This window comes from Anomaloglossus baeobatrachus, chromosome 5, assembly GCF_048569485.1.
Source record: "Anomaloglossus baeobatrachus isolate aAnoBae1 chromosome 5, aAnoBae1.hap1, whole genome shotgun sequence".
NCBI classification, from domain to species: domain Eukaryota; kingdom Metazoa; phylum Chordata; class Amphibia; order Anura; family Aromobatidae; genus Anomaloglossus; species Anomaloglossus baeobatrachus.
Genome location: NC_134357.1, coordinates 168492764 through 168518015, shown reverse-complemented (window position 1 = coordinate 168518015; position 25252 = coordinate 168492764). Strand labels below are relative to the sequence as shown.

The 25252-nt window shown below is 43.0% G+C and overlaps 1 protein-coding gene across 1 annotated transcript in view; it reads right to left on the bottom strand.

Annotated features, from left to right (window-relative positions):
• OGDHL (oxoglutarate dehydrogenase L) overlaps positions 1 to 25252 on the bottom strand; it is a 148945-nt gene that overhangs the window by 24646 nt on the left and 99047 nt on the right. Inside the window, exons 16-17 of the mRNA XM_075349014.1 lie at positions 19293 to 19420; positions 1258 to 1436 (exon numbers count right to left, since the gene is read on the bottom strand). Of these exons, the coding sequence (XP_075205129.1) occupies positions 1258 to 1436; positions 19293 to 19420 (307 nt within the window). The remainder of the gene's footprint in view (positions 1 to 1257; positions 1437 to 19292; positions 19421 to 25252) is intronic.

Genomic DNA, 25252 nt, shown 5'->3' with positions numbered 1-25252 from the left:
CGGCCATGCCTTCCCTGGAAATGCTCAGTTTATGGTTGGCTATATGTAGGCGGGGAGCCGAACTGCCCAATCATTGACTTCCAATATACTCGTTACTCAAGCCCGTCCGAGAGTCCGACATGCTCGGTTCGAGTAAAGAGCACTCAAGCACTTTTGTACTCGCTCATCATTAGGGTGTACCTCAGATGTCGCCAAGTGAGCCGTATTTCTATAGTTGGTGTAGAAGCATGAGCACGGATCCCTATGGGCGCACGTGTGATTGTAGCAGGGAAACTGCAGGTTTTGGGTAAAAACAGCTGCGAGACTGAAAGCAGACAACATGGAGGAGCTAATCAAGCAGATGGTACAGACCAATATTCAGCAAGAGTAGTTAGCATTAGCAAACAGTAAGCCCGGCAGGAAACTAATAAACTGTTGATGCAACAGTTCCAGCTGCAACAGAAGTATTAGAAATAACAACGGCAGCAACAACAGCAGCAGCAGCAAATTACACGGTTTGCAGAGACACTTCGGACCAGGAAAGTGGTGCGGTACTGTTGATCAACTGTTAGGTGTCGTTTTGGTCTTATGATGTTAAAATGTAAACTGCATGATGAGGAGGACTGTTTATATACCAATTCTAATTGAACTCCGAAGTTTATTGGGCAATTCATGGATCAAACATCAGTTGTTAATTTTGCCATTAAGCTCCTTGTTTGAGATCAGCAAGTTGTGCAAAAAGTAGTGAAACATTGAACAGATGGACATATGCATTCAAAGATTTAAAGAAGGTTACATTAAGTTCCCCTGCAAAGGTTAGAGGGCATTTTAGGATCATTCTGAAATTTCACTTGAAAACCAATAGCATTATATTTTTGTGAGTAGTGTACAGATTTTGGATTAAAGTGCCACAAAGATATATTTTCTGTAGCACAAGCCACATAAGATTTAAGTGATAGGAAAAATAGTGGCAACAAGGGAGTAACAGGCTCACGCCCCAAACACTTGACGCACTTTTGACAAATGCTTAGTCAGGGGTTAGATGTTTACCTTATTTTTAACTTTATTGTGTTCTTAGATAATTTAATATCTCATTGTTCTGGGAAAAGAAAAAAAAAAGGTGGAACTACACAGAGCCATGATAAAAAGCAACTGCGGATTTATAAATTATTAATGAGTTTACCCTCCTGGGGCACTTGGCCTTTATTAACTTCCCCACTGTGTAAATCAGTCAGCGGCTATGTATGATTAACAGATATAAGACCAGCATTTCCTCACCATTCCTTCCATGCCATGAGGTAGCAGCAGGACGATTCCATTGTGACGCACCCACTTGGCCTGTCCAGAGCTGATAAACTGGTCAATTATACATTGTGCAGTGTTGTGAAAGTCTCCAAACTGAGCTTCCCACAATACCAAGGCATTAGGACTAGCCATGGCAAAACCAAGCTCAAAGCCTAAAAGAAAAACAAAAACCTTGTTAGAAATTTACATGGTTATGTGCAGTTCCGGTACTTGTGTGATTTTACACTAAAGCTTTTGATAGAACATCTTTCATGTTATTTGCCATTCTTTTTCTTGCATCTGATCAAATGATATGATTGCCTTTATAATGGACTGCACCATGCCTGGAGACCCCAGGGAAAGCTTAACAAGTATTTCTTTTCTTTTTTTTTTTTTTTTAAAGTAACCCCTTCACTCCCAGGCAATTATTTCTTTGCACTTCCATTTTTTCTTCCGTCTCCTAGGAGCCATACCTTTATTTTTCCACCAGCTTAGCCAAATGTGGGCTGGTTTTTGCAGTACAAATGGTAGTTTTAAATGACACCAATTCATTTTACAAGACAATGTACTGTATGACACTGAAATGGCAATAAAAAAAAAAAAGAAGTGTGATTCTGAAATTGTTTTTGGGTTCCATTTTTACTGTGCTTATTAAGTGATAATAGTTATCTGGAAAAACAATTTTCCATGTCAGTAGGATTGCAGAAATACAAACATATAGAGTTTTCATATAGACATATATTTGGGTTGTCTCACCATTTTTGGAGACCAGTACTGTAGCATTTTGATTTTACACTCTTGATAGAGTTGTTTGATGACCCGCTTTATTTTTTGGGGTTTTTTTTACATGAAATCTGTCATTTTTAGTCTGTGCCTGTTTTCTTTCCCTTCCGGACACGTCCAATTTCCGTTTTTGTTTTTTTCTGCCTCTTCTTCCAAGAGCTAACACTTTTTTTTTTCTGTCCACATCTACATATGAGTGTTGTGTTTTTTGCGGGACGAGTTGTATATTTCAATGAAACCATTTATTTTACCACATAGTGTACTAGAAAACTGGGAAAAGAATTTAAAATGGAGAAATAGTGGAAATCCCTCCCCCCAATTCTGACATTGTTTTTTTGAGAACTGAACGGAGTACATTATGTGGTAAAAATGATCTTGAAATACGATTCTCCCCATCAAGTTTTTTTTATTATTATTATTTTAGTGGTGAAAAAAAAAATTCAGAACTTCAAAAATGTTGTCAATTTCCCCCCCCCAGAGACTAGTAACATTTTCACTTTTTATGGAACTGTGTGATGACTTATTTTCTGCGGTGTGAGATGCATCTTTTATTAATACCATTTAAAGATCGTTATGATATTTTAATAGCTTGTTATAGCATTTTTTGTGGTATTGGGGCAACCCCAAAAACCTAATTTTGGATTTTTTTTTTCTGGTTACAGTGTTTAGGAATCAGGTTCTTTTCTTTTTTTTATTTTAAGATAGATCAGACTTTTCTTTACACAGTGATGATACACACACACACACACACACACACACACAGTAAGGCTATGTGCGCACTAGAGCTTTTTACCCGCGGATTTACCCACGGATTTGCCGCGGAAATTTCTTGAGAAATGTCTGCAATCTTTGTGCAGACATTTCCCAGCAAATTCTATGGAAAAAAAAAAAGCTGTGCGCACTGGTGCGGATTTTTCTCAAGAAATTTCCGCGAGAAGAATTTCTCGAGAAACTTTCTTGAGAAAATGAACATGTCCATTATTTCCGCAGGTACCCTGCGGATTTCGTTAGTACAGCCTGCAGAAATCCGCAGGGAACCACCCGCGGGAAAATCGCGGCAATTCCGCGGCTAATCCGCGTCAAATCCGCATGCGGATTTGGTGCGGATTTTTTCCGGAGGTCCGGAAATCTTTCACTCCCAGAAGTTTCTCGAGAAATTTTCTTGAGAAACTTCACATTTCTAGTGCGCACATAGCCTTAAAGTCACTCTCTTATTTGAAGCTCAACCACAAACAGATTTCAAGGGAGCTCCATAAGAACAAGCACAGGAAGAATGAGGTTTTTTTTATTACTTTTTATTTCTTATTAATGGAGAAAATGGGTGAGGGAAGTGATTCTAATTCTTTTCCTTCTTCCCCTTGGGCCTCCTTCACACGCACGTGCCTCCGGTTCGTGCTAGGTCCGTGCCCGCATGTACCGGAGACACGGGCACAAGTAAACCCATTAAAGTCAATAGGTTTATGCGCACGCACGTGTTCAGCCATTGGCCCATGCCTCCGTGTGTAGCAGGCGTGAGCCCATGTGCTCTATACAGAGGCATGTCCGTTTTTCTCCGGCAGCACGGGTGTCACGCGGCCCGCACACGTACCAGACGGATGTAGTGTGGATGCGGGCCTACGTGACACGCGCCAGAGAAACACACAGGTCATTGTAAAAATAAAAAAAAACACATACTCACCCCCACCAGCCCTGCAGTGTCTGCCGCGGCTGTCACCTGCATCCGACACCCAGGGAATTTGAACAACACATCTTCTTCACTGGGGGCCGGAAGCAGAGTCAGCGGGGGCATGGCCTGTGCCGGACACTGTCATTCAGCACCACAGACAGCTCCGGAAGAAAAAGGCAAGACGGGGCTTTCCATTCTCCGTGTGTCATTACGTATAACACACGGAGAACACGCATGTGCCACAAACACGGCACACAGGGAGCAAACCACCCCTTTAATACGTACGTGAAAAAAACGATACGCTGTTTTCACGTGCGTGTGAAGGGGGCCTTACAAAATAAAGTTCCTACCCGCGTTTTTTTAGCGTTTTTGCTGCAGAAATTTCTTGAGAAAATGGTTGTAACCTTTCTGCAGACATTCACCAGCAAAACCTATGGAAAAAAAAAAAATAGCTGTGCGCACAATGCATTTTTGTTCTCAAGAACATTCTGAAGAATTTCTTGAGAAAAGAATGTGCATGTCACTTATTTTCTGCAGATACCTGCGTTTTTTGCCATAGATAAATGGTAAAAAGCGCAAGGATCAACCAGCGGAAAAAATGCATCAAAAACGCGGTAAAAACGAATGCGGTTTTCGGTGGTTTATTGGTGCGTTTTTTGACCGCAATTGCCCTAATCTTTCAGACTCTTGAAATTTCTTGAGAAAAATCCTTTTTCTAGTGTGAACAGAGCCTTATAAAGCCCATCCACTGGCTTCACCAGAGCAAAGATTGAAGTCCTTCAGTAGGCCCCCAGCTGTCAGAACAATCCAGTTCCCCTTGTGATTGCTTCAGAGGGCCGATGCGAGCTGATGTACAAGAACGACTTTAATAGCGCTGTCAGTGATTGACAGAGGCATTTAAATGACTAAACAGTGACTTGCGCAATCCATGATAACTGCTGTTGCAGCAAGATGTCAGCTGTCTATCACAGCCAGCATCTCCTAAGAATAATGAGCCATCTCCACACATCCACACACTAGTACCCAATCACAAGACACTATTTGCTATATCGGTAATCCTGCACACATTGCAAATTTAAAGGAGTGGTCCAAAGTCAAATTAGATCTAACTCTAAGGGCATGTGCGCACTTTGCATTTTTTCATGCGTTTCAGCAGCGTTTTGAACTGCAATGTTTCAATGTCAACTTCCAAGCAAAGTCTAAGGGAATTTAGCAAAATTCGTCCGCACGATGCTTTTTTAAATGCAGCGTTTTGAGTGACAAAATTTTGTCAAAATCTCTGCATTTATAAAAGCAGCATGTCAATTCTTTTTTACATTTTGGCAGCGTTTAGCTAACATTGAAGTCAATGACAGTTGTGAAAACGCATCCAAAATCAAAATCCAAGCGTTTTACCTGCATTTTTTATGCTAAACGTATGCTTTTTTTCCCCAAAAAAAGAGAATTTTGTTTACTTACCGTAAATTCTTTTTCTTATAGTTCCGTATTGGGAGACCCAGACCTTGGGTGTTTAGCTTCTGCCTCCGGAGGACACACAAAGTACTACACTTAAAAGTGTAGCTCCTCCCTCTGAGGTTATACACCCCCTGGTGAGCCAGTCCCAGCCAGTTTAGTGCAAAAGCTGAAGGAGAATAGCCACCCACAAGTAGAACAGAGCAAGAGCCGGAACAACCGGAGACTCTGTCCACGACAACAGTCGGTGATAACACGCGTAACAAGAATTTGCCAACAGGCAACAAGGAGGGTGCTGGGTCTCCCAATACGGAACTATAAGAAAAAGAATTTACGGTAAGTAAACAAAATTCTCTTTTTCTTTATCGTTCCTTTGGGAGACCCAGACCTTGGGACGTTCCAAAGCAGTCCCTGGGTGGGAAATAAACAGAAAAACTAAGAAGTAGGCAGAACCTAACTTCACAAATGGGCGACAGCCGCCTGAAGGATGCGTCTGCCCAAGCTCGCATCTGCCGAAGCATGAGCATGCACTTTGTAGTGCTTCGAGAAGGTATGCAGGCTAGCCCAAGTGGTAGCCTGACAGACTTGTTGAGCCGTAGCCTGGTGCCTAAAAGCCCAAGAGGCACCGACAGCTCTGGTCGAGTGTGCCTTGATCCCCGGCGGGGGAGGCACCTGAGTACTCTGGTAGGCGTCCGAAATAGTCAATCTAATCCAACGGGCTAAGGTCGGCTTAGAAGCAGGGAGGCCCTTGCGCCGACCTGAGGTTAGCACAAAAAGAGAGGTGCACCGCCTGAGCGCAGCGGTGCGAGACACATAGATCCGGAGAGCACGCACCAGATCTAGAGTATGCAGCGCTTTTTCAAAGCGATGAACCGGGGCCGGACAGAAGGAAGGTAAGGTAATGTCCTGGTTAAGGTGGAAGGGAGAGACCACCTTAGGAAGAAAGTCCGGAGTCGGACGGAGAACCACCTTGTCTTGATGAAAAACTAAAAAAGGTGACTCCGAGGAGAGCGCAGCCAAATCAGAGACTCTCCTGAGAGAAGTTATGGCAACCAGAAAGGCCACTTTCTGAGAAAGACGATACAAAGAAACCTCCCTAAGAGGCTCAAAAGGGGGGTTTCTGCAATACCGTGAGGACCAAGTTAAGGTCCCAGGGATCCAAGGGCCGCCGATAAGGCGGAATGATGTGAGACGCGCCTTGCATGAAGGTGCGGACCTGAGCCAGCCGAGCGAGACGCCACTGGAACATAACTGACAGAGCTGAGACTTGTCCCTTGAGAGAGTTGAGGGACAGTCCTAGCTGCAGACCGGACTGTAGAAAAGACAGAAGGGTCGGCAAAGAGAATGGCTAAGGAGGATGGCCGGTAGAGCGACACCAGGACAGGAAAATTTTCCAAGTCCTGTGATAGATCTTAGCGGAGGAAGACTTACGGGCCCGAGTCATAGTGGAGATGACTTCAGGAGGAATACCAGAAGCCGTCAAAATCCAGGACTCAAGAGCCATGCCGTCAATTTGAGGGCCGCAGAATTCAGGTGGAAAAACGGACCTTGCGAGAGTAGATCTGGACGGTCCGGGAGATGCCACGGCATCTCTACGGACAGTTGGAGCAGGTCCGGATACCAAGCTCGCCTGGGCCAGTCCGGTGCAATGAGGATGACTCGACGGCCCTCCATTCTGATCTTGCACAGGACTCTGGGCAAGAGAGCTAGAGGGGGAAACACGTAGGACAGACGAAACTGGGACCAGTCTTGAACCAAAGCGTCCGCGGCGAAGGCCTGAGGATCGTGGGAGCGAGCCACGTAAACAGGAACTTTGTTGTTGTGATGGGATGCCATTAGGTCCACGTCCGGAGTGCCCCATTTGCGGCAGATTGACTGAAATACTGCCGGGTGCAGGGACCACTCGCCACCATCCACGCTTTGACGGCTGAGATAATCTGCCTCCCAGTTTTCCACGCCTGGGATGTGGACTGCGGATATGGTGGACTTGGAGTCCTCCGCCCATTGAAGGATGCGTTGTACCTCCATCATTGCCAGGCGGCTGCGTGTCCCGCCTTGGTGATTGATGTAGGCAACCGCTGTCGCGTTGTCTGACTGGACTCGAATGTGCCTGCCCGCCAACAGGTGGTGAAATGCTAGGAGAGCTAGAAGCACGGCTCTGGTTTCCAGCACATTGATTGAAAGGGCTGACTCGGACGGAGTCCAAGTGCCCTGCGCTCTGTGGTGGAGACATACCGCTCCCCAGCCGAATAGACTGGCATCCGTGGTGAGAATCACCCAGGACGGGGCCAGGAAGGAGCGCCCTTGGGACAGGGAGAGGGGCCGAAGCCACCACTGAAGAGAGCTCCTGGTCCGTGGCGACAGAGCCACTAACCTGTGTAAGGAGGAAGGCCGCTTGTCCCAACAGCGGAGAATGTCCAGCTGCAGGGGGCACAGATGGAACTGGGCAAAGAGAACAGCCTCCATGGACGCCACCATTTGACCCAGCACCTGCATCAGACGCCTGAGGGTATAACGGCGGGGCCTCAGCAGAGAGCGCACCGCTAGCTGGAGTGACTGCTGTTTGATTAAGGGCAGCTTCACAAGTGCCGGCAAAGTCTCGAACTGCATCCCTAGGTACGTGAGACTCTGGGTCGGAGTCAGAGTGGATTTGGGAAGATTGACAAGCCACCTGAATTGGGCTAGAGTGGCGAGAGTGAGCGAGACACTCCGCTGACAGTCTGCGCTGGATGGAGCCTTGACTAGAAGGTCGTCCAGGTAAGGGAGCGCTGCCAACCCCTGGAGGTGCAGAACGGCAATCACTGCTGCCATGACCTTGGTGAATACCCGAGGAGCCGTGGCTAACCCGAAGGGGAGAGCCACGAATTGGAAATGATCCTCTCCTATTGGAGAGCGGGAACTGGAGGGCCATAGAGACCTGCAGGGGAGGAGACACGCCCCAGCAGTGGGGAGTGTCCCTCCCCTGTGCAGGACGGCCGCCGGGAGGAGCCGTGCCTGTCCCTCTGCATGAGTCACATGCGAGGGTAGTTAACAGAAACTAGGCCTCCGGCAAAGCCGGGGCCTAAATTTAAGCGGCGAGGCCGAAGCGCAGGCACCATTGGCGCGGTTCTCGGGCGAAAGCTAGAGAACCTGCCGGAAATGCCAAAATAAATACATTCAGCATACTCTCCCCATACAATAAAGAACAGGGACCCCCAACATATAAACGTCTCAGGTACTTAGCTGCTGAGACACAGGGCCAGGTCCCTTGGGATGAGTGCTCCGGTCCAGCAGAATCCTCAAGGGGCTGTGGATGGAGACCGGTCTCCTGCCAGGCATGGAGACCGTGCTGGCTCCCACTTCAAGCCAGAGCCCAGGAGGGATGGTGAAGGAGCACGGCATGTAAGGCTCCAGCCTTGGAAATCAACCTTACAACACCGCCGACACAGTGGGGTGAGAAGGGACATGCCGGGGGTCCAGACGTGGACCTGCACTTCTTCAATCTCTTCCAAAAAAGGAAAAAAATCATGAGAATGCATGTGTGGATGTATGCCTCCTGAACACAAAGCGATAAACTGGCTGGGACTGGCTCACCAGGGGGTGTATAAGCTCAGAGGGAGGAGCTACACTTTTAAGTGTAGTACTTTGTGTGTCCTCCGGAGGCAGAAGCTAAACACCCAAGGTCTGGGTCTCCCAAAGGAACGATAATGAAAATTAAATTATGCGTTTTTGGCATTATAGTGAGGTCAAGAGGTTTCCTTTTGCCCTCACATCCAGCCCGACTAAAAAAAAAAGAAAAAGAAAAAGAAAAAAAAAAAAAAAGAGTCAAACAATAAGTTCCATTTATTTTTTACATAAATATTAAATCTCAATCTTTTTAGGAAAATTATCATAGTGTATGATTTAAAACATGACGTTTTTTTAAAAATTTTTCCTAGTGTTTGAATGTTCAAACTTTATTTAGTAGGGTCTTTGTATTGAAAATGCATCCCATTTTAAGAACTGAAAATGCATATAAAACGTGGTCAAAACGTGGCAAAAACGCAAGAAAAACGCATGCGTATTTCCTGCGTTTATGTGGTCAAAACCAAATTTGACAATGACAAATTCTGCCAGAGAATGCGTTCATTTCTGCAAGGTACTGAATGCAACGTGCGCACATGCCCTAAATCTCTATCTCTTTAGTGCCATAAACTAAGCTTGTTTCTAATATTCTTGTATAAAAAAAATTCCCTGCAGTTGCTTAAACACACTAAGTCACATTAAATTTTTTTCCTATTACCTCTGTAATGACGCTTCATTTGAGAATCCCAGTGCATAATGAGATACTCAAACAAAACATCATCAGAACACAATCACTGTCACAGCCTCTGCCCCGAGCCCGAAATGAAATGTCATGAGTGACTCTTGTTTTAGGGAATGTGATCATCCCTGCCATGTCCCTCCCTTCAAGGATGATCTGCACAATGACAGCTTCCACTCTGTGGCCAGCTCAGAGTAGTAATAATCAGACGTCAACTGAGCGGAGTCAGAATACCCGACATTCAGTAGACCAATGACGCCACTAGCAGGGGTGGGGGATCAAAAAGTGGAAAATATGTTTACATGATAAACATGCTACAGTGTCCTGGTTATTCAGATAAGCGTCGGATTATTTGTAATATATATATGTAGAACTCATTTTTTTAAGCACTCAGTCTGTTTTACTTTTTTATCTTGACAAAGAGTTTATCTCCTTAATATCTGTTCAGTTCAGCCCACTCCATATAAGTCAGGTGCCGGCTGTGTTGGTTAAGCCACAGTTAAAAATGCATAAAGTTAATAGATATAAATCAGGTTTTTTTAATGACATGCTTTAGATAAAAAAAAAAAAAAGGATTGCTCAGAAATATCAAATATTAGATAAACTTTACTGTATCAGCAAGTGTGTGGTGTCTTATTTAATTAGTCGTCTCCTGCTAAGTATACTGTGCATCCTGGAAAGGATGACAGGCAGGCTCAGGCTTCTTGTTATTCTATCCACGTAGAGACAAGCAGAAGCCACCACTAAGCTTTCAGTGGCAGGTGTCATGTATCTGTCATTTCTACTATTACCCAGGTCAGATTCCCTCTGGAAAAGAAAACAGTTTTTACCTTCTCATTGTGCTGATAAATCTTGTGAAATCTCAAAGGCTAGCTTTGATGAATAGAATTAATAATAAGGAATAGAAAAAAACCCCGAAATACTAAATTTTAGGCGACAGCAATATTATGCCTTAATTAAACAAAATCTAAAATGTGTAAGGCTAAGACCCCACTTTGCGTTCTCCTACTTGCATTTCTAAACGCACGTTTTGGGCTTAATTGATTTGACCAAAGTTGCCTTTTTCAAAAATTTAGCGCTGAAAACGCATGCGTATTTACTGCGTTTTAGATTAGTTTTCAGCGCTTTTTACATGGTTCATGGTTTTTCACCTGCGTTTTGACAGATCTGTTTTGAACATCAAGACACTGCTAAATAAAGTTTAATCTGTCAAACACAATGAAAAAAAGAGAAAAAAAAGAAAACATAGATCTTTAGAAATAAAGAAAATAGAAATATTGAATAAAATTATAGCGGTAATATACTATTTATTGCAAAAATAGCAATAAATTATATATTTTTTTAAATGTAATTGTCGGACTATGTGTATGTGTAAAGTGACATATTAAATCATTAATTTAATGTCCAAAAAGCATGCATTTTGGTAGTCCACAACGCATGTTTTCTGCACATAAGCAGATAAAAACGCAGGAATTTGTAGTAATCTTGGTTTTTGCCATTTCTCATTGACTTCAATGTTAGCAAAACGCACCCAAAATGGCAAACACAATTGACATGCTGCTTCTTTGAACGCATGGTTTTTGCCACAAAATATGCAAATTAAACGCAGCGTTTTAAAACGCAAAGTGCGGTCTGAAAATGACCATTTTCCATTGATTTTGCTGGAAAATCAAAACGCATGCATTTTGACATGAAAAAGGTGCTTCTCAAAACGGACCTAAAAAGCACCTGAAACGCAGGTGGAAACGCAAAGTGCGGTCTTAGCCTTATAGATTTTGCATCCAAAAGCAAAAAAAGAAAAATAATATATCTGTATTTTGCTGCTGGATCTACCAAAGGATCTACCAAAAGTAGCTATGGGCAAGGGTTGACAGCTGGCTTTCAACTGCACTGACATTCGCCTAATACCAGACTAAGGCTATGTGCGCACTTTGCTTTTTTCATGCGTTTCCGCAGCGTTTTGAACTGCAGCATTTTAATGCCAAAATGCATGCGTTTTGATGTTCAAGCAAAGTCTATGGGAAATTGGGATTTCTTGTGCGCACTTTGCTGTTAAATGCTATCAGTCTATATTGACAGGCTGCAGGTAAGATGTCACAACTATTGCAGCAGTGACTGCTGCAGACAACAAATGGGCTTAGCGGCTCGTGTCATCTACATTGGCCATTTCGGAGACCTGACCTCTTCTGGCCAGCACATGGACATGGCATACACAAGTCCCTCTCAGCCATGAATAGTCAAGATGGAAATACCCCACTAAAAGCATTGCTGTTAAGATTTGCCATAATTTAAGATTTGACGCTTCACAACTAGTGCAGCCGTAAGTGCTGGGATTTGTTTGTTTTTTTTATTATTATTATAGCTACTTTTGAATTTATTACGTAGAACGAATGTCATGTATTGCACTTGCAATGCCTGAAAGTTTTCTGACTGTAGTGTTCTTACCTGAAAGGAAAGACAGAAAAAAAAAAAATAGTGTGGTCCCATGACTATGCCTCTTATCTCATGTTATGGTTTAGAGCGCCTTTAATTGGTGTCCAAAACTCCACCTTACATTAATGTTACTCCCATTATACACTATAATTGTCACAGGTATGAGGATGAGCTTGTCTTGTTGGACACCTATGAGGGCAAACAGACATCCGTGAATTTTTTATGTGAGCAAAAAAAAAAAAAAAAAGAAAAATCATCAAAATTTTCATCTGCATTTTCTCAGTGTGTCAGTGTTTACGATCAGTGATTTTTACGTATGGGAAAAAAAAAAATAGAATTGCAAAGTTTCTCCTATACATTTAGAGCAATGTCGATGTTAAGCATGAAAATATTACAAGCCCGGGAAGAAGCTGTGAAAGTGAAACCCAGGGTCAGGCAAAAATCTAGCGTGTCACTAGAACTCTATACTTTTGTATACCACACGTTTTTTTAATTATTGTTTGTGAGAATATAAGAGAAAATTGGCTTGATGGGTAAGGCCTGCAGCACTATGGTATTACACTAATATACAGTCATTGCTGAATGTGTTGGCACCTTTAAAATTGTGTCAGAAAATGAAGTATTTCTCCAAGAAAATTCTTGCAGTTACACATGTTTTCTAATACACGTTTATTTCCTTTGTGTGTATTGAAACAACACAAAAATATTATCAGAAAACTGCCTGAGAACTTGAGATCCACAATTGTTGAAAGATATCAGCAAGATCAAGATTACAAGTCCATCTACAGATATTTTGATGTTCTTTTATCCACAGTGAGAAACATAAATCAAGAAGTTTACAACCCATAGCGCTGTAGCTGATCTCCCTGGATGGAATGATGAAAGGTTGCAACAGAGGATAGTACAGATGGTTGATAAACAGCCCCAATCAAGTTCCAAAAGAAGTTCCAGCTGTCCTGCAGGCTCAGGGTGAATCAGTGTCAGCATGAACTATCCATCGTCATTTGAATGATATGAAACGCTATGATACAAAGCAATCACTGATCTCGGGGAGACCAGCCAGAGAAAACACTGCCAGCAGCCAACGAGGGTGCTCAACACAGTGGAATCCTAGGTGCATTGCCCCCTGGGAAATATGCAAATCAAAAAAGTCCGTGGAGTCTCTGTTAGGAGTCTCGACACAGAAACTAGCCAGATATCCCTCCGGGAAGGACATAGCCAAGGAGTGTCTCTTTTTAGGAGACCACCATAACCACCATATTAAGTGGCCCTTTTAGTCAATATCCAACTTTTTGACAAGTTTAAAGATATGACAAGGGAAATACCAAGACCAGGTATCCATCCACAGACAGCTGTTTAGGGATATTACCCCTCATCAGTGTTGAGTAGGATTCTGGCCAGGTGGGAGCAATGCCTAGTAGACCAACAAAACAAAACAATCACTGATCTCGGGGAGACCAGCCAGAGAAAACACTGCCAGCAGCCAATGAGGGCCCTCAACACAGTGGAATCCTAGGTACATTGCCCCCTGGGAAATATGCAAATCAAAAAAATCAGTATACACTCATATGAAAAAGTTTGGGCACCCCTATTAATGTTAACCTTTTTTCTTTATAACAAATTGGGTTTTTGCAACAGCTATTTCAGTTTCATATATCTAATAACTGATGGACTCAGTAATATTTCTAGATTGAAATGAGGTTTATTGTACTAACAGAAAATGTGCAATCTGCATTTAAACAAAATTTGACCGGTGCAAAAGTATGGCCACCCTTATCAATTTCTTGATTTGAACACTCCTAACTACTTTTTACTGACTTACTAAAGCACTAAATTGGTTTTGTAACCTCATTGAGCCTTGAACTTCATAGGCAGGTGTATCCAATCATGAGAAAAGATATTTAGGGTGGCCACTTGCAAGTTGTTCTCCTATTTGAATCTCCTATGAAGAGTGGCATCATGGGCTCCGCAAAACAACTCAAATGATCTGAAAACAAAGATTATTCAACATAGTTGTTCAGGGGAAGGATACAAAAAGTTGTCTCAGAGATTTAAACTGTCAGTTTCCACTGTAAGGAACATAGTAAGGAAATGGAAGAACACAGGTACAGTTCTTGTTAAGCCCAGAAGTGGCAGGCCAAGAAAAATATCAGAAAGGCAGAGAAGAAGAATGGTGAGAACAGTCAAGGACAATCCACAGACCACCTCCAAAGACCTGCAGCTTCATCTTGCTGCAGATTGTATCAATGTGCATCAGTCAACAATACAACGCACGTTGCACAAGGAGAAGCTGTATGGGAGAGTGATGCGAAAGAAGCAGTTTCTGCAAGCACGTCACAAACAGAGTCGCCTGAGGTATGCAAAAGCACATTTGGACAAGCCAGTTACATTTTGGAAGAAGGTCCTGTGGACTGATGAAACACAGATTGAGTTATTTGGTCATACAAAAAGGCATTACGCATGGAGGCAAAAAAACACGGCATTCCAAGAAAAGCACTGGCTACCCACAGTAAAATTTGGTGGAGGTTCCATCATGCTTTGGGGCTGTGTGGCCAATGCCGGCACCGGGAATCTTGTTAAAGTTGAGGGTCGCATGGATTCAACTCAGCATCAGCAGATTCTTGACAATAATGTGCAGGAATCAGTGACGAAGTTGAAGTTATGCAGGAGATGGATATTTCAGCAAGACAATGATCCAAAACACCGCTCCACATTTTCTCAGGCAGTCAAGCAGAGGAACAATTACAATATTCTGGAATGACCATCCCAGTCCCCAGACCTGAATATCATTGAAAATCTGTGGGATGATTTGAAGCGTGCTGTCCATGCTCGGCGACCATCAAACTTAACTGAACTAGAATTGTTTTGTAAGCAGGAATGGCCAAATATACCTTCATCCAGGATCCAGGAACTCATTAAAAGCTACAGGAAGCGACTAGAGGCTGTTATTTTTGCAAAAGGAGGATCTACAAAATATTAATGTCACTTTTATGTTGAGGTGCCCATACTTTTGCACTGGTCAAATTTTGTTTAAATGCGGATTGCACATTTTCTGTTAGTACAATAAATCTCATTTCAATCCAGAAATATTACTTAGTCCATCAGTTATTAGATATATGACACTGAAATAGCTGTTGCAAAAACCCAAATTGTTATAAAGAAAAAAGTTAACATTAATAGGGGTGCCCAAACTTTTTCATATGACTGTATATGTCATATCTATAAACTTCTCAAAAAGTTGGATATTGACTAAAAGGGCCACTTAATATGGTGGTTATGGTGGTCTCCTAAAAAGAGCCACTCCTTGGTTAGGTCCTTCCCAGAGGGATATCTGGCTAGTTTCTGTGTCGCGACTCCTAACAGAGGCTCCACGGACTTTTTTGATTTGCATATTTCCCAGGAGGCAATGCACCTAGGATTCCACTGTGTTGCGCGCCCTTGTTGGCTGCTGGAAGTGTTTTCTCTGGCTGGTCTCCCCAAGATCAGTGATTGTTTTGTCTTGTTGGTCTACTAGGCATTGCTCCCACCTAGCCAGAATCCTACTCCACACTGATGTGGGGCAATATCCCAAAACAGCTGTCTGTGGATGGATACCTGGCCTTGGTATTACCCTTGTCATATCTTTAAACTTGTCAAAAAGTTGGATAATTGACTAAAAGGGCCACTTAATATGGTGGTTATGGTGGTCTCCTAAAAAGAGCCACTCCTTGGCTAGGTCCTTCTTGGAGGGATATCTGGCTAGCTTCTGTGTCGAGACTCCTAACAGAGGCTCGACGGACCTTTTTGATTTGCATGAAACGCTATGATAGGAGACCCAGGAGAACCCCACTGCTGACACAGACACCTAAAAAAGGAAGTCTGGAGATTGCCAAAATATAAGCAAGTAAGCCAAAATCCTCCTGGGAAAGTGTCTTGTGGAGAAAGGAGACCAAAATAGAGCTTTTGGTTCAGCACATCATTCTACTGTTTACTGAATACAAAATGAGACCAACAAAGAAAATATCTCAATACCTACAGTCAAAATATTGTGGAGGTTCAAAGATGTATAGGGTTTTTTTTTGCTGCCTCTAGCACTGGGTGCCTTGACTGTGTGTAAGGTATCTTGAACTCTGAAAATTACCAGAAAAGTTTGGGTCAATGTGGTGCCCAGTGTTAGAAAGCTGGGTTTGTGTCCTAGGTCATCCTACAGGACAATGACCCCAAACATATTTAAAGAAGCACCCAGAACTGGATGGAAATAAAGTGCTTCAGAATTCTAAAGTGGCAGCAAGGAGTCTAGATCTAAATCCCATGGAACACCCGTGGAGAGATCTTAAAATTGCTGTCGGGAGAAGGCACCCTTCAGATATGAGACGCCTTGAGCAGTTTGCAAAAGAAGAGTGGTCTAAAATTCCATTTGAGAAATATAAGAAGCTTGTTTATGGTATGAGAAGTGATTGACTGTAGTTATTTATTCCAAAGGCTGTGCAACCTGAGGGTACCAACAATTCTGTCCAGGCCATTTTGAGGGGTTTGTGTGAAATTAGGTCCAATTTGCCTTTTTTTCTGGTGGATTTTTTTGTTTTGTTTTATTCCAATAGACACATAGGAAATAAACATGTGTATGACAAAACATGTGTAATTGCATTCTTTTTCTTGGAGGAATTCTTCATTTTCTGGAACAATTTCAATTTTGCCAACACTTTTAGCCATGATTGTATCCCTAAGGCTATCAGGATTAAAATTGGAATTGTATTGGAGAACTACAAGTACCAGTGGGAAATCATCGTCATGAAAACCAGTTTGTAGGACCTCACTTGTCAGATGTTACCTGTTCAATAACCAGTAACAAATGTTAACGAACATTTATTTGGGTAATCATTGCCCCATGTGAAATTGTCTTACCATCTTCAGACGAATGCAAAAAAGAAGTAGTGACTGAGGGATACATTATTCTAATATGGGAAGATCTATATATTTGGATAGAGTCTGGACCTCTTACCTACTTTTGTTTTATATACAGTTAGGTCCAGAAATATTTGGACAGTGACACAAGTTTTGTTATTTTAGCTGTTTACAAAAACATGTTCAGAAATACAATTATATATATAATATGGGCTGAAAGTGCACACTCCCAGCTGCAATATGAGAGTTTTCACATCCAAATCGGAGAAAGGGTTTAGGAATCATAGCTCTGTAATGCATAGCCTCCTCTTTTTCAAGGGACCAAAAGTAATTGGACAAGGGACTCTAAGGGCTGCAATTAACTCTGAAGGCGTCTCCCTCGTTAACCTGTAATCAATGAAGTAGGTAAAAGGTCTGGGGTTGATTACAGGTGTGTGGTTTTGCATTTGGAAGCTGTTGCTGTGACCAGACAACATGCGGTCTAAGGAACTCTCAATTGAGGTGAAGCAGAACATCCTGAGGCTGAAAAAAAAAGAAAAAATCCATCAGAGAGATAGCAGACATGCTTGGAGTAGCAAAATCAATAGTCGGGTACATTCTGAGAAAAAAGGAATTGACTGGGGAGCTTGGGAACTCAAAAAGGCCTGGGCGTCCACAGATGACAACAGTGGTGGATGATCGCCGCATACTTTCTTTGGTGAAGAACCCGTTCACAACATCAACTGAACTTCAGAACACTCTCAGTGAAGTAGGTGTATCTGTCTCTAAGTCAACAGTAAAGAGAAGACTCCATGAAAGTAAATACAAAAGGGTTCACATCTAGATGCAAACCATTCATCAATTCCAAAAATAGACAGGCCATAGTTAAATTTGCTGAAAAACACCTCATGAAGCCAGCTCAGTTCTGGAAAAGTATTCTATGGACAGATGAGACCAAGATCAACCTGTACCAGAATGATGGGAAGAAAAAAGTTTGGAGAAGAAAGGGAATGGCACATGATCCAAGGCACACCACATCCTCTGTAAAACATGGTGGAGGCAACATGATGGCATGGGCATGCATGGCTTTCAATGGCACCGGGTCACTTGTGTTTATTGATGACATAACAGCAGACAAGAGTAGCCGGATGAATTCTGAAGTGTACCGGGATATACTTTCAGCCCAGATTCAGCCAAATGCCGCAAAGTTGATCGGACGGCGCTTCATAGTACAGATGGACAATGACCCCAAGCATACAGCCAAAGCTACCCAGGAGTTCATGAGTGCAAAAAAGTGGAACATTCTGCAATGGCCAAGTCAATCACCAGATCTTAACCCAATTGAGCATGCATTTCACTTGCTCAAATCCAGACTTAAGACGGAAAGACCCACAAACAAGCAAGACCTGAAGGCTGCGGCTGTAAAGGCCTGGCAAAGCATTAAGAAGGAGGAAACCCAGCGTTTGGTGATGTCCATGGGTTCCAGACTTAAGGCAGTGATTGCCTCCAAAGGATTCGCAACAAAATATTGAAAATAATTTATTTTTTTTTGGGTTTGGTTTATTTGTCCAATTACTTTTGACCTCCTAAAATGTGGAGTGTTTGTAAAGAAATGTGTACAATTCCTACAATTTCTATCAGATATTTTTGTTCAAACCTTCAAATTAAACGTTACAATCTGCACTTGAATTCTGTTGTAGAGGTTTCATTTCAAATCCAATGTGGTGGCATGCAGAGCCCAACTCGCGAAAATTGTGTCACTGTCCAAATATTTCTGGACCTAACTGTATGTATACAAGAAATGCAGAACTTTCTGGAATATACAGAGAGACATTTCCCCTGGCAGCTCTTAATCCAAGTCTAATTTTATCTTCAGCATTGTGAGCCCATTTGTGGTGATTGGAAGACATGGCTGGGAAGCTTGCAACATGACAGATTTGCCTAGGCTTTTCAGCACATATGTTGCTTATCATTTATGCGCAGGTATAACTGTAATAATTTCTAGCTGATCATTTAGTCCTGTGGTCTCTTTTTGTGTAGAGAAGGCAAGTAGAAGAATTGTGACAATATTCCTGATTACTGAAATATATAACAGGCTTGATGTGATTACAGACCAGGTTTGCTTAGTTTTCTTTTAAAAAAAAAACAAAAAATAAAAAAACAAAAAAAACAAACTAAAGACATTGTTAATAGGGATGATCGAATACTTCAAATATTCGGCTTCGCGAGTATTTGCCGAATAGGTCAACGCTATTCGAGAATATTCGATGCGCAATGTAAGTCTATGGGAAACCCAAACAACAACTATTCGGGCTTCCCATAGACTTACATTGCGCATCGAATATTCGCATGGCGGCGACCTATTCGTCGGATATTCGCGAAGCCGAATATTTGAGGTATTCGATCATCCCTAATTGTTAACTATATTGGGATTAGTTCTTTACGTGATCTGCTATTTTTGAGAGAAAAAAAAATAATATTGCAAATTTAAAAATAGTGGAACGTTAAATGGATCTGCAGTAACTCAGTAGGCCATCAGGTTTGACTTACCCAGGACACCGTACTCCGAAAGAGAGCTGTTACACACAGTATATGGAGCTTGGTCCGGCCAGAGATGATTCATTGGAACGCAGGTTCGCCGATCAACATCCTGGTCATGTAAAACATGATGACGATGGCTTTCGGGGAAGAAAATAATTACTTTACTTAACCTTATTGACATTGGAAGTCATTTTCAAATTAAAAGAGCAGAGTAGTCTTAAGGATACAGCACACATCCAAGATTCAGCTACTTCCAGTTTAGTTAGTGCTCAAGTAACCCCTTCACACCTAAGCCTTCTTTCACCTACTAGGCAAGGCCAATTTTTTCAAATCTGACCAGTTTCAATTTATGTGGTAATAACGCTGAATATTTCCACACATCACAATGATTCCAAGATTGGTTTTTTTTGTTTGTTTTTTTTGTGACACGTACTTTACATTAGTGCAACATTTCATTGATTTAAAAAAATTATCAAAACATTTGTCAAACATTTGGAGAAAAATAAGCAAGTTTAAAACTTTCCATTTAGTCAAACTGAACAAAATAGTAAATAAATAAAATTTACCATGTTTACTTTACATCAGCATGATTTTTGAAAATCCGATTTTTCATTGGAATGTTACAGGTTTAAATGTTTAGCAACAATTTCACTCATACTCAAGGAGCTAAAAAAACCCTCATAATGTCAACATATTAATAAAAAATAAAAAAGACATGATTTGGAAAACAGGGCACAGGACCTCCGGGAGTGCTCCTAGGACGTGCACCACTGCCCTTCTCTGAGAGGCACTGGGTATTTAAGGTTCACTCCCACTAGGAGAGGTGCCTGTTCAACACCCTCAGCTTTTCTAGTCATTCGTGCTCTGTCTAGTTAGTTGTCAGGTCACCTGCCCGTCCTGTCCTGTTTGCCCTGTCTGGCCCTGCCCTGCCCTGTTGACACGTGGTTCCAGTCTCATCCTGACTGTTCCTGGTTGCAGCCCTATTGGCACCTGATTCCAGTCCTGTCCTGCCTGTACCCTACAAGTCCATCCTGCCCTGTTGGTACTAGTGACTTTGTTCTTCCTGGCTGTGCCATCTGAAATGCTAGAGATTCTGCCTGCCTGTTCTGGTCGTGCAACCTGCCTTGCTAATGACTCTGCCTGTTCGTCCTACCCTGTTGGTGCTAGGGACTCTTCCTGTCAGTCACTGCCTGTGCTGCCTGCCTGCCTGAAGCTACCCTGGTGGCCCCTGTCTACACTTGTGACTCAGCCCTGTCTGCTCTTGTGTCCGTCTCTGCCCTGGGGGTCAATTGCCACAGTCCCAGTCTTTACCTCACAGAAAGGGTAGGCCGGGGTCTCCCTGTGGTCCAATGGGTCCTTATAAAATCTTAGAGCTCCATCTCCTTACTAATAACAGACATTAAAATTTTGACCAAAGTTCTGGTGCAATGCCTTATTAAAGTTGTCTCCTTAGTAGAGGAGGACCAGACTTGCTTTATGCCTGCAAAATCTACTGCAATAAATTTGAAGAGGCTGTCCCTAAATTTGCAACTTTCTCTTGATGAAGAGGGTGGCCGGGCAGTGTTGTCTTTGGATGTGGCAAAGCTTTTGATAGCGTTCAAAGGAATTACCTTTGGATAGTTTTGCGTAAGATGGGCTGCAGGTGTCAGCATTGACATATAACCACTACCATCCTTACTCTACTGACCTGAGCTACAGCTGTTAACATTGCGATATAACCACCATTATCCTCACTCTGTTTACAGATTTCTACTTCTGGTTTTAGTTTTTGTGAATGGGATTAGCGCAGTAACCCTTTGTTACATTTCAAACGCAATTATTCACACTGACACAATTGGACAGGTATGTCTCCGAGCTCTCTCCAGTGTTCCTTGCAATTGAAATGTATTTATTTAGGGCGCTAGTATTTAATGATTTAGTCTATTATAGTAACATTAGAAACTCCTGGCTCACATGCCTAATTAAAGATTTCTGAATATATAAGGAAGGGTATTCTGTTCAGGATCCTATCTCTCGGCCAGAATGGAGAGCAGCTACAAAGACCTGTTCTGTTCTGCATTGCACAAATAAAAAGTAAAATGTTCCCTCTGGCAGCACTGCAGGGTAACTGTGCGTTTAATGTCCCCAAAAATTAGGAGATCACCATGGCTATGATACTTTGTGACTAGCTTACTGTAATGGGGCCTTTCTGAAAAGTAGACACAACACATTACATTTTCTCTGCAAGTGGGTTGGCTTCTAACGCATCGGGTATTCTAGAATTTATTGTGTAGTTAATGTATGATTTGTGTGTGTATATATATATATATATATATATATATATGAGAGAGGTTGTTGTGTGTAGTTACCAAGTGCGTGTAGGGCGCTGTAAATGTTCTGGGTGTTGTCTTGGTGTGGGGGGTGTGAGAGCGGTGTTGTTTGGGTGTTGCGTTGTGTGTTTTGCGTTGTTTGTGGAGCGCTGTGTGTCTGCAGCGTTGTGTGTGTGTGTGTGTGTGTGTGTGTGTGTGGTGCTGTGTGTGTTGTGCGGTTTGTGTGGGTATGTGTTTTGGGGGGAGGTATATTTTGTGCAGTGTGTGTGTATTGGAGGAGTAGTCCTGGGGAGAGAGGAGTATAATAGGAGGAGTAGTTCTGGGGGGAGAGGAGGATAATAGAAGGAGTAGTCCTGGGGGGAGAGGAGGATAATAGGAGGAGTAGTCCTGAGGGGAGAGGAGTATAATAGGAGGAGTAGTCCTGGGGGGAGAGGAGTATAATAGGAGGAGTAGTCCTGGGGGGAGAGGAGGATAATAGGAGAAGTAGTCCTGGGGAGAGAGGAGGATAATAGGAGGAGTAGTCCTGGGGAGAGAGGAGGATAATATGAGTAGTCCTGGGGAGAGAGGAGGATAATAAGAGGAGCAGTACTGGGGAGAGAGGAGGATAATAGGAGTAGTCCTGGGGGGAAGGAGTATAATAGATGTAGTCCTGGGGGGAGGTGTCTAATAGGTGGAGTAGTCCTGGAGGGGAGGTGTCTAATAGGTGGAGTAGTGCTGGGGGGATGTGTATAGGTGCCCAATGTGTGTGGGGGGCGTGGCCGGGCCGAGCCGAGCGGCCAATGCAACAGTTGTCATGCAAATAGGCTGGGAAAAGCTGGGAAAGTTATATCTGGCTCAGCAATAAGTTAGTCACTGAAGCCTGTTTGAGTGTAATTTTGGGCTCGGTTTTTCCTGGAGTAATCAGTAGGAATGGCAGTGGAACTGGTTGCTCCCTTCTCCACATTCAATCCAGGTTTTGATTCCTCACTGGATCAGCTGAAATAATCAGGAGACATTCATTACAAGGAGACTGCTGAGGAGAGCAGTACAGGCTCATGGCTGCTGGTGCTGAGACTCCATACCTCCGCTTGCTGTGCTGAGGAACCGACACAGTAAGAGAATACCGTTTTGTTTGTTACATAGGTTTATTTTTTAGTTAGCATTCTGTTGTTACCGTATTTTTCGGACTATAAGACGCACCTGACCATAAGACGCACCCTGGTTTTAGAGCAGGAAAATAAAATTTTAAGCAAAAAATGGAGTCATGACACACTATGGGGCGAGGATCTGCTGCTGACACTGTTATGGGGGTAATGTCCCCAAATTCTCTACTAAGATACCTCCTCATGCCTTGTATATACAGTATATACCCCCAACCTGCTCATATACCCCCATCCTTGCTCATAATATACCCCCATCCTGCTCATAATATACCGCCATTCTGCTCATAATATACCCCCATCCTTCTCATAATATACCCCCATCCTGCTATACACCCCCATCCTTCTATACACCCCCAGGCTGGTTTACGGGCCCGCATCCTGTGGCACATAGAAAAAAAAATAAACGTTCATACTCACCTTACCTCACCTCACTCCCTGCAGCATCGCTCCTCCTCCCGTCTGTGTCAGCGGCAGCGCCGCTGAGTGGAGCCGTCCCCATTCCCCTGCAGTACCGCGATGTCCTCCTGGCTGCCGGCGGCTGCGTGTGGACATGTGCGCACAGCGATGACGTAATCGCTGTGCGCACCGCTAGTCTCCACTCAGCGGTCACCGGCACAGACAGGAGGACATCGCGGTGCTGCAAGGGAACGGGGACGGCTCCACTCAGCAGCCGCCGGCAGCCAGGAGGAGATCGTGGTACTGCAGGGGAACGGTGACAGGTGAGTGTACTGATTCACTGCACCCAACGCTGATGATGATGCACGGGGGACAGTGAATACAACCGCACATGATCACTCCAGGCTGCAGTTGCCAGGGGTGATCATGTGGGCCGGCTGTTTATCCCTCGCCGTGGGCGTGCATATTAAATGAGCGGGTCCACGTGGTCACGGCAGGCGCTGCTGCAGCCTGCTCATGCCCCTGATGACCCGCTCCACCGCAGCACCCTCAATCCCCGCAGCCACATTCAGACCATAAGACGCACCCCCCACTTTCCCCCAACATTTGGTGGGGAAAAAAGTGTGTCTTATGGTCTGAAAAATACGGTAGTTAGTGGCCAGATGGCCTTAGATGTTTATTTTCCTGTTTTTTGAATGTGTAACACTGAGAGATAAGTGTACACAATAAACACGGCAGTGGCCATATCTGTGTGGAACCTGCCAGTCTGCCGCTGTCATCTGTGAATCCATAGCCACTCGCTTCGACCAAAGCAAAGATCCCAGCTGAGCTATATCCCCTGTCCCACAATATATATATAGTGTGTTTCCTAACTAGGATGTTTGTGAATGAGAATATTAAAAGTTATATTTAATACCAACTCTATTGCTAAAATATCTATGAAAGAATTGACATGCAGCAGATTTTAAACTGCTTCAAATCGTCAAGAAAAAAAAAAAAGCAGCGTCTGCAAGAGACTTCAGGAATCCTTTGCGGGTACTAGGAGATGCTTGAGTCTTTGTGATAAAGCTGCATAGAAAAAATGCAACAAAAATGCAGCAATTATGTAGGCTATGTTTATATGTGGTGTTATTTTGCAGCTTTTTTTATGCAAATTAAAATCTGCCTTTTATTATACCAGCAAAACCTAGGAGATTTCAGAGCACGGTGCTTCCAACTTCACACGGATGATGGTTTACAAAATAATACAACAGGAAAAAAAAAATCAAGCAAAATATATTGGATGTAGTCACACAGTGGTATAAAATAAAAACCATTAAAAAGAACAGAACCCTCAAAAGAATACTAAAATCGCTAAATATTGTCAGCTCATTAAGACCTAAAATATCCCAGACACTAAAGGGCAGATCAAGCATGTAATTAGCTCTGAATAGAAATATTGTAACCCCAAAAGGAAAAGATTCAAAATCATTAGGATTTTTCTATGAAACATTTTTTTGCAGCTATTAGCTAAATAAACAAGGCTCCCTTTCGTGTCATTTCATGTTTGAAAGCTGGAACTTGTGCTTTATTGCGATATTGAGATTCATGTCTGGCATAACATTTCTGACCTCGTGTTGAGGAAAAGTTGTATGAAAACTAGGTAAAGGCAGTAGTGTGGGTGGAAGAGGATTATAAAAACACGACCCAGACAACATGTGTATGCTAATGTCTGTAGAAATGGGATCAGTTAGGATTGATTGCAAACATTGGCAATGAGATAGGTAAATCATAGCAGGACAACCTCTGCTCTACTCCATATATATTATAATGAACAGAGCATATCAAAAAGATCATTTTTTTAAATTTCATCTATTTTTTTTGCTTTATTCATTGAACTACAGATGGAGCAAGGTCTTTACCCTGTCTCAAAGAGCATCATCTTGATGACTAAAAAGAGGTTGTCTGGTCTAAAACCATGTCTGCATTCACTCTGACTGCAGACTTATGAATCTTCACATCGCAGGCACTGTGTGCTGTGGGGAATTGCCAGTTTCAGAGGCGAGAACAGTGGTCACGTGGCCGCAATTATGCAATATGCTTACTCCCGGCCCAAATCCGACTGGAAGGATGTGGCCTTGAT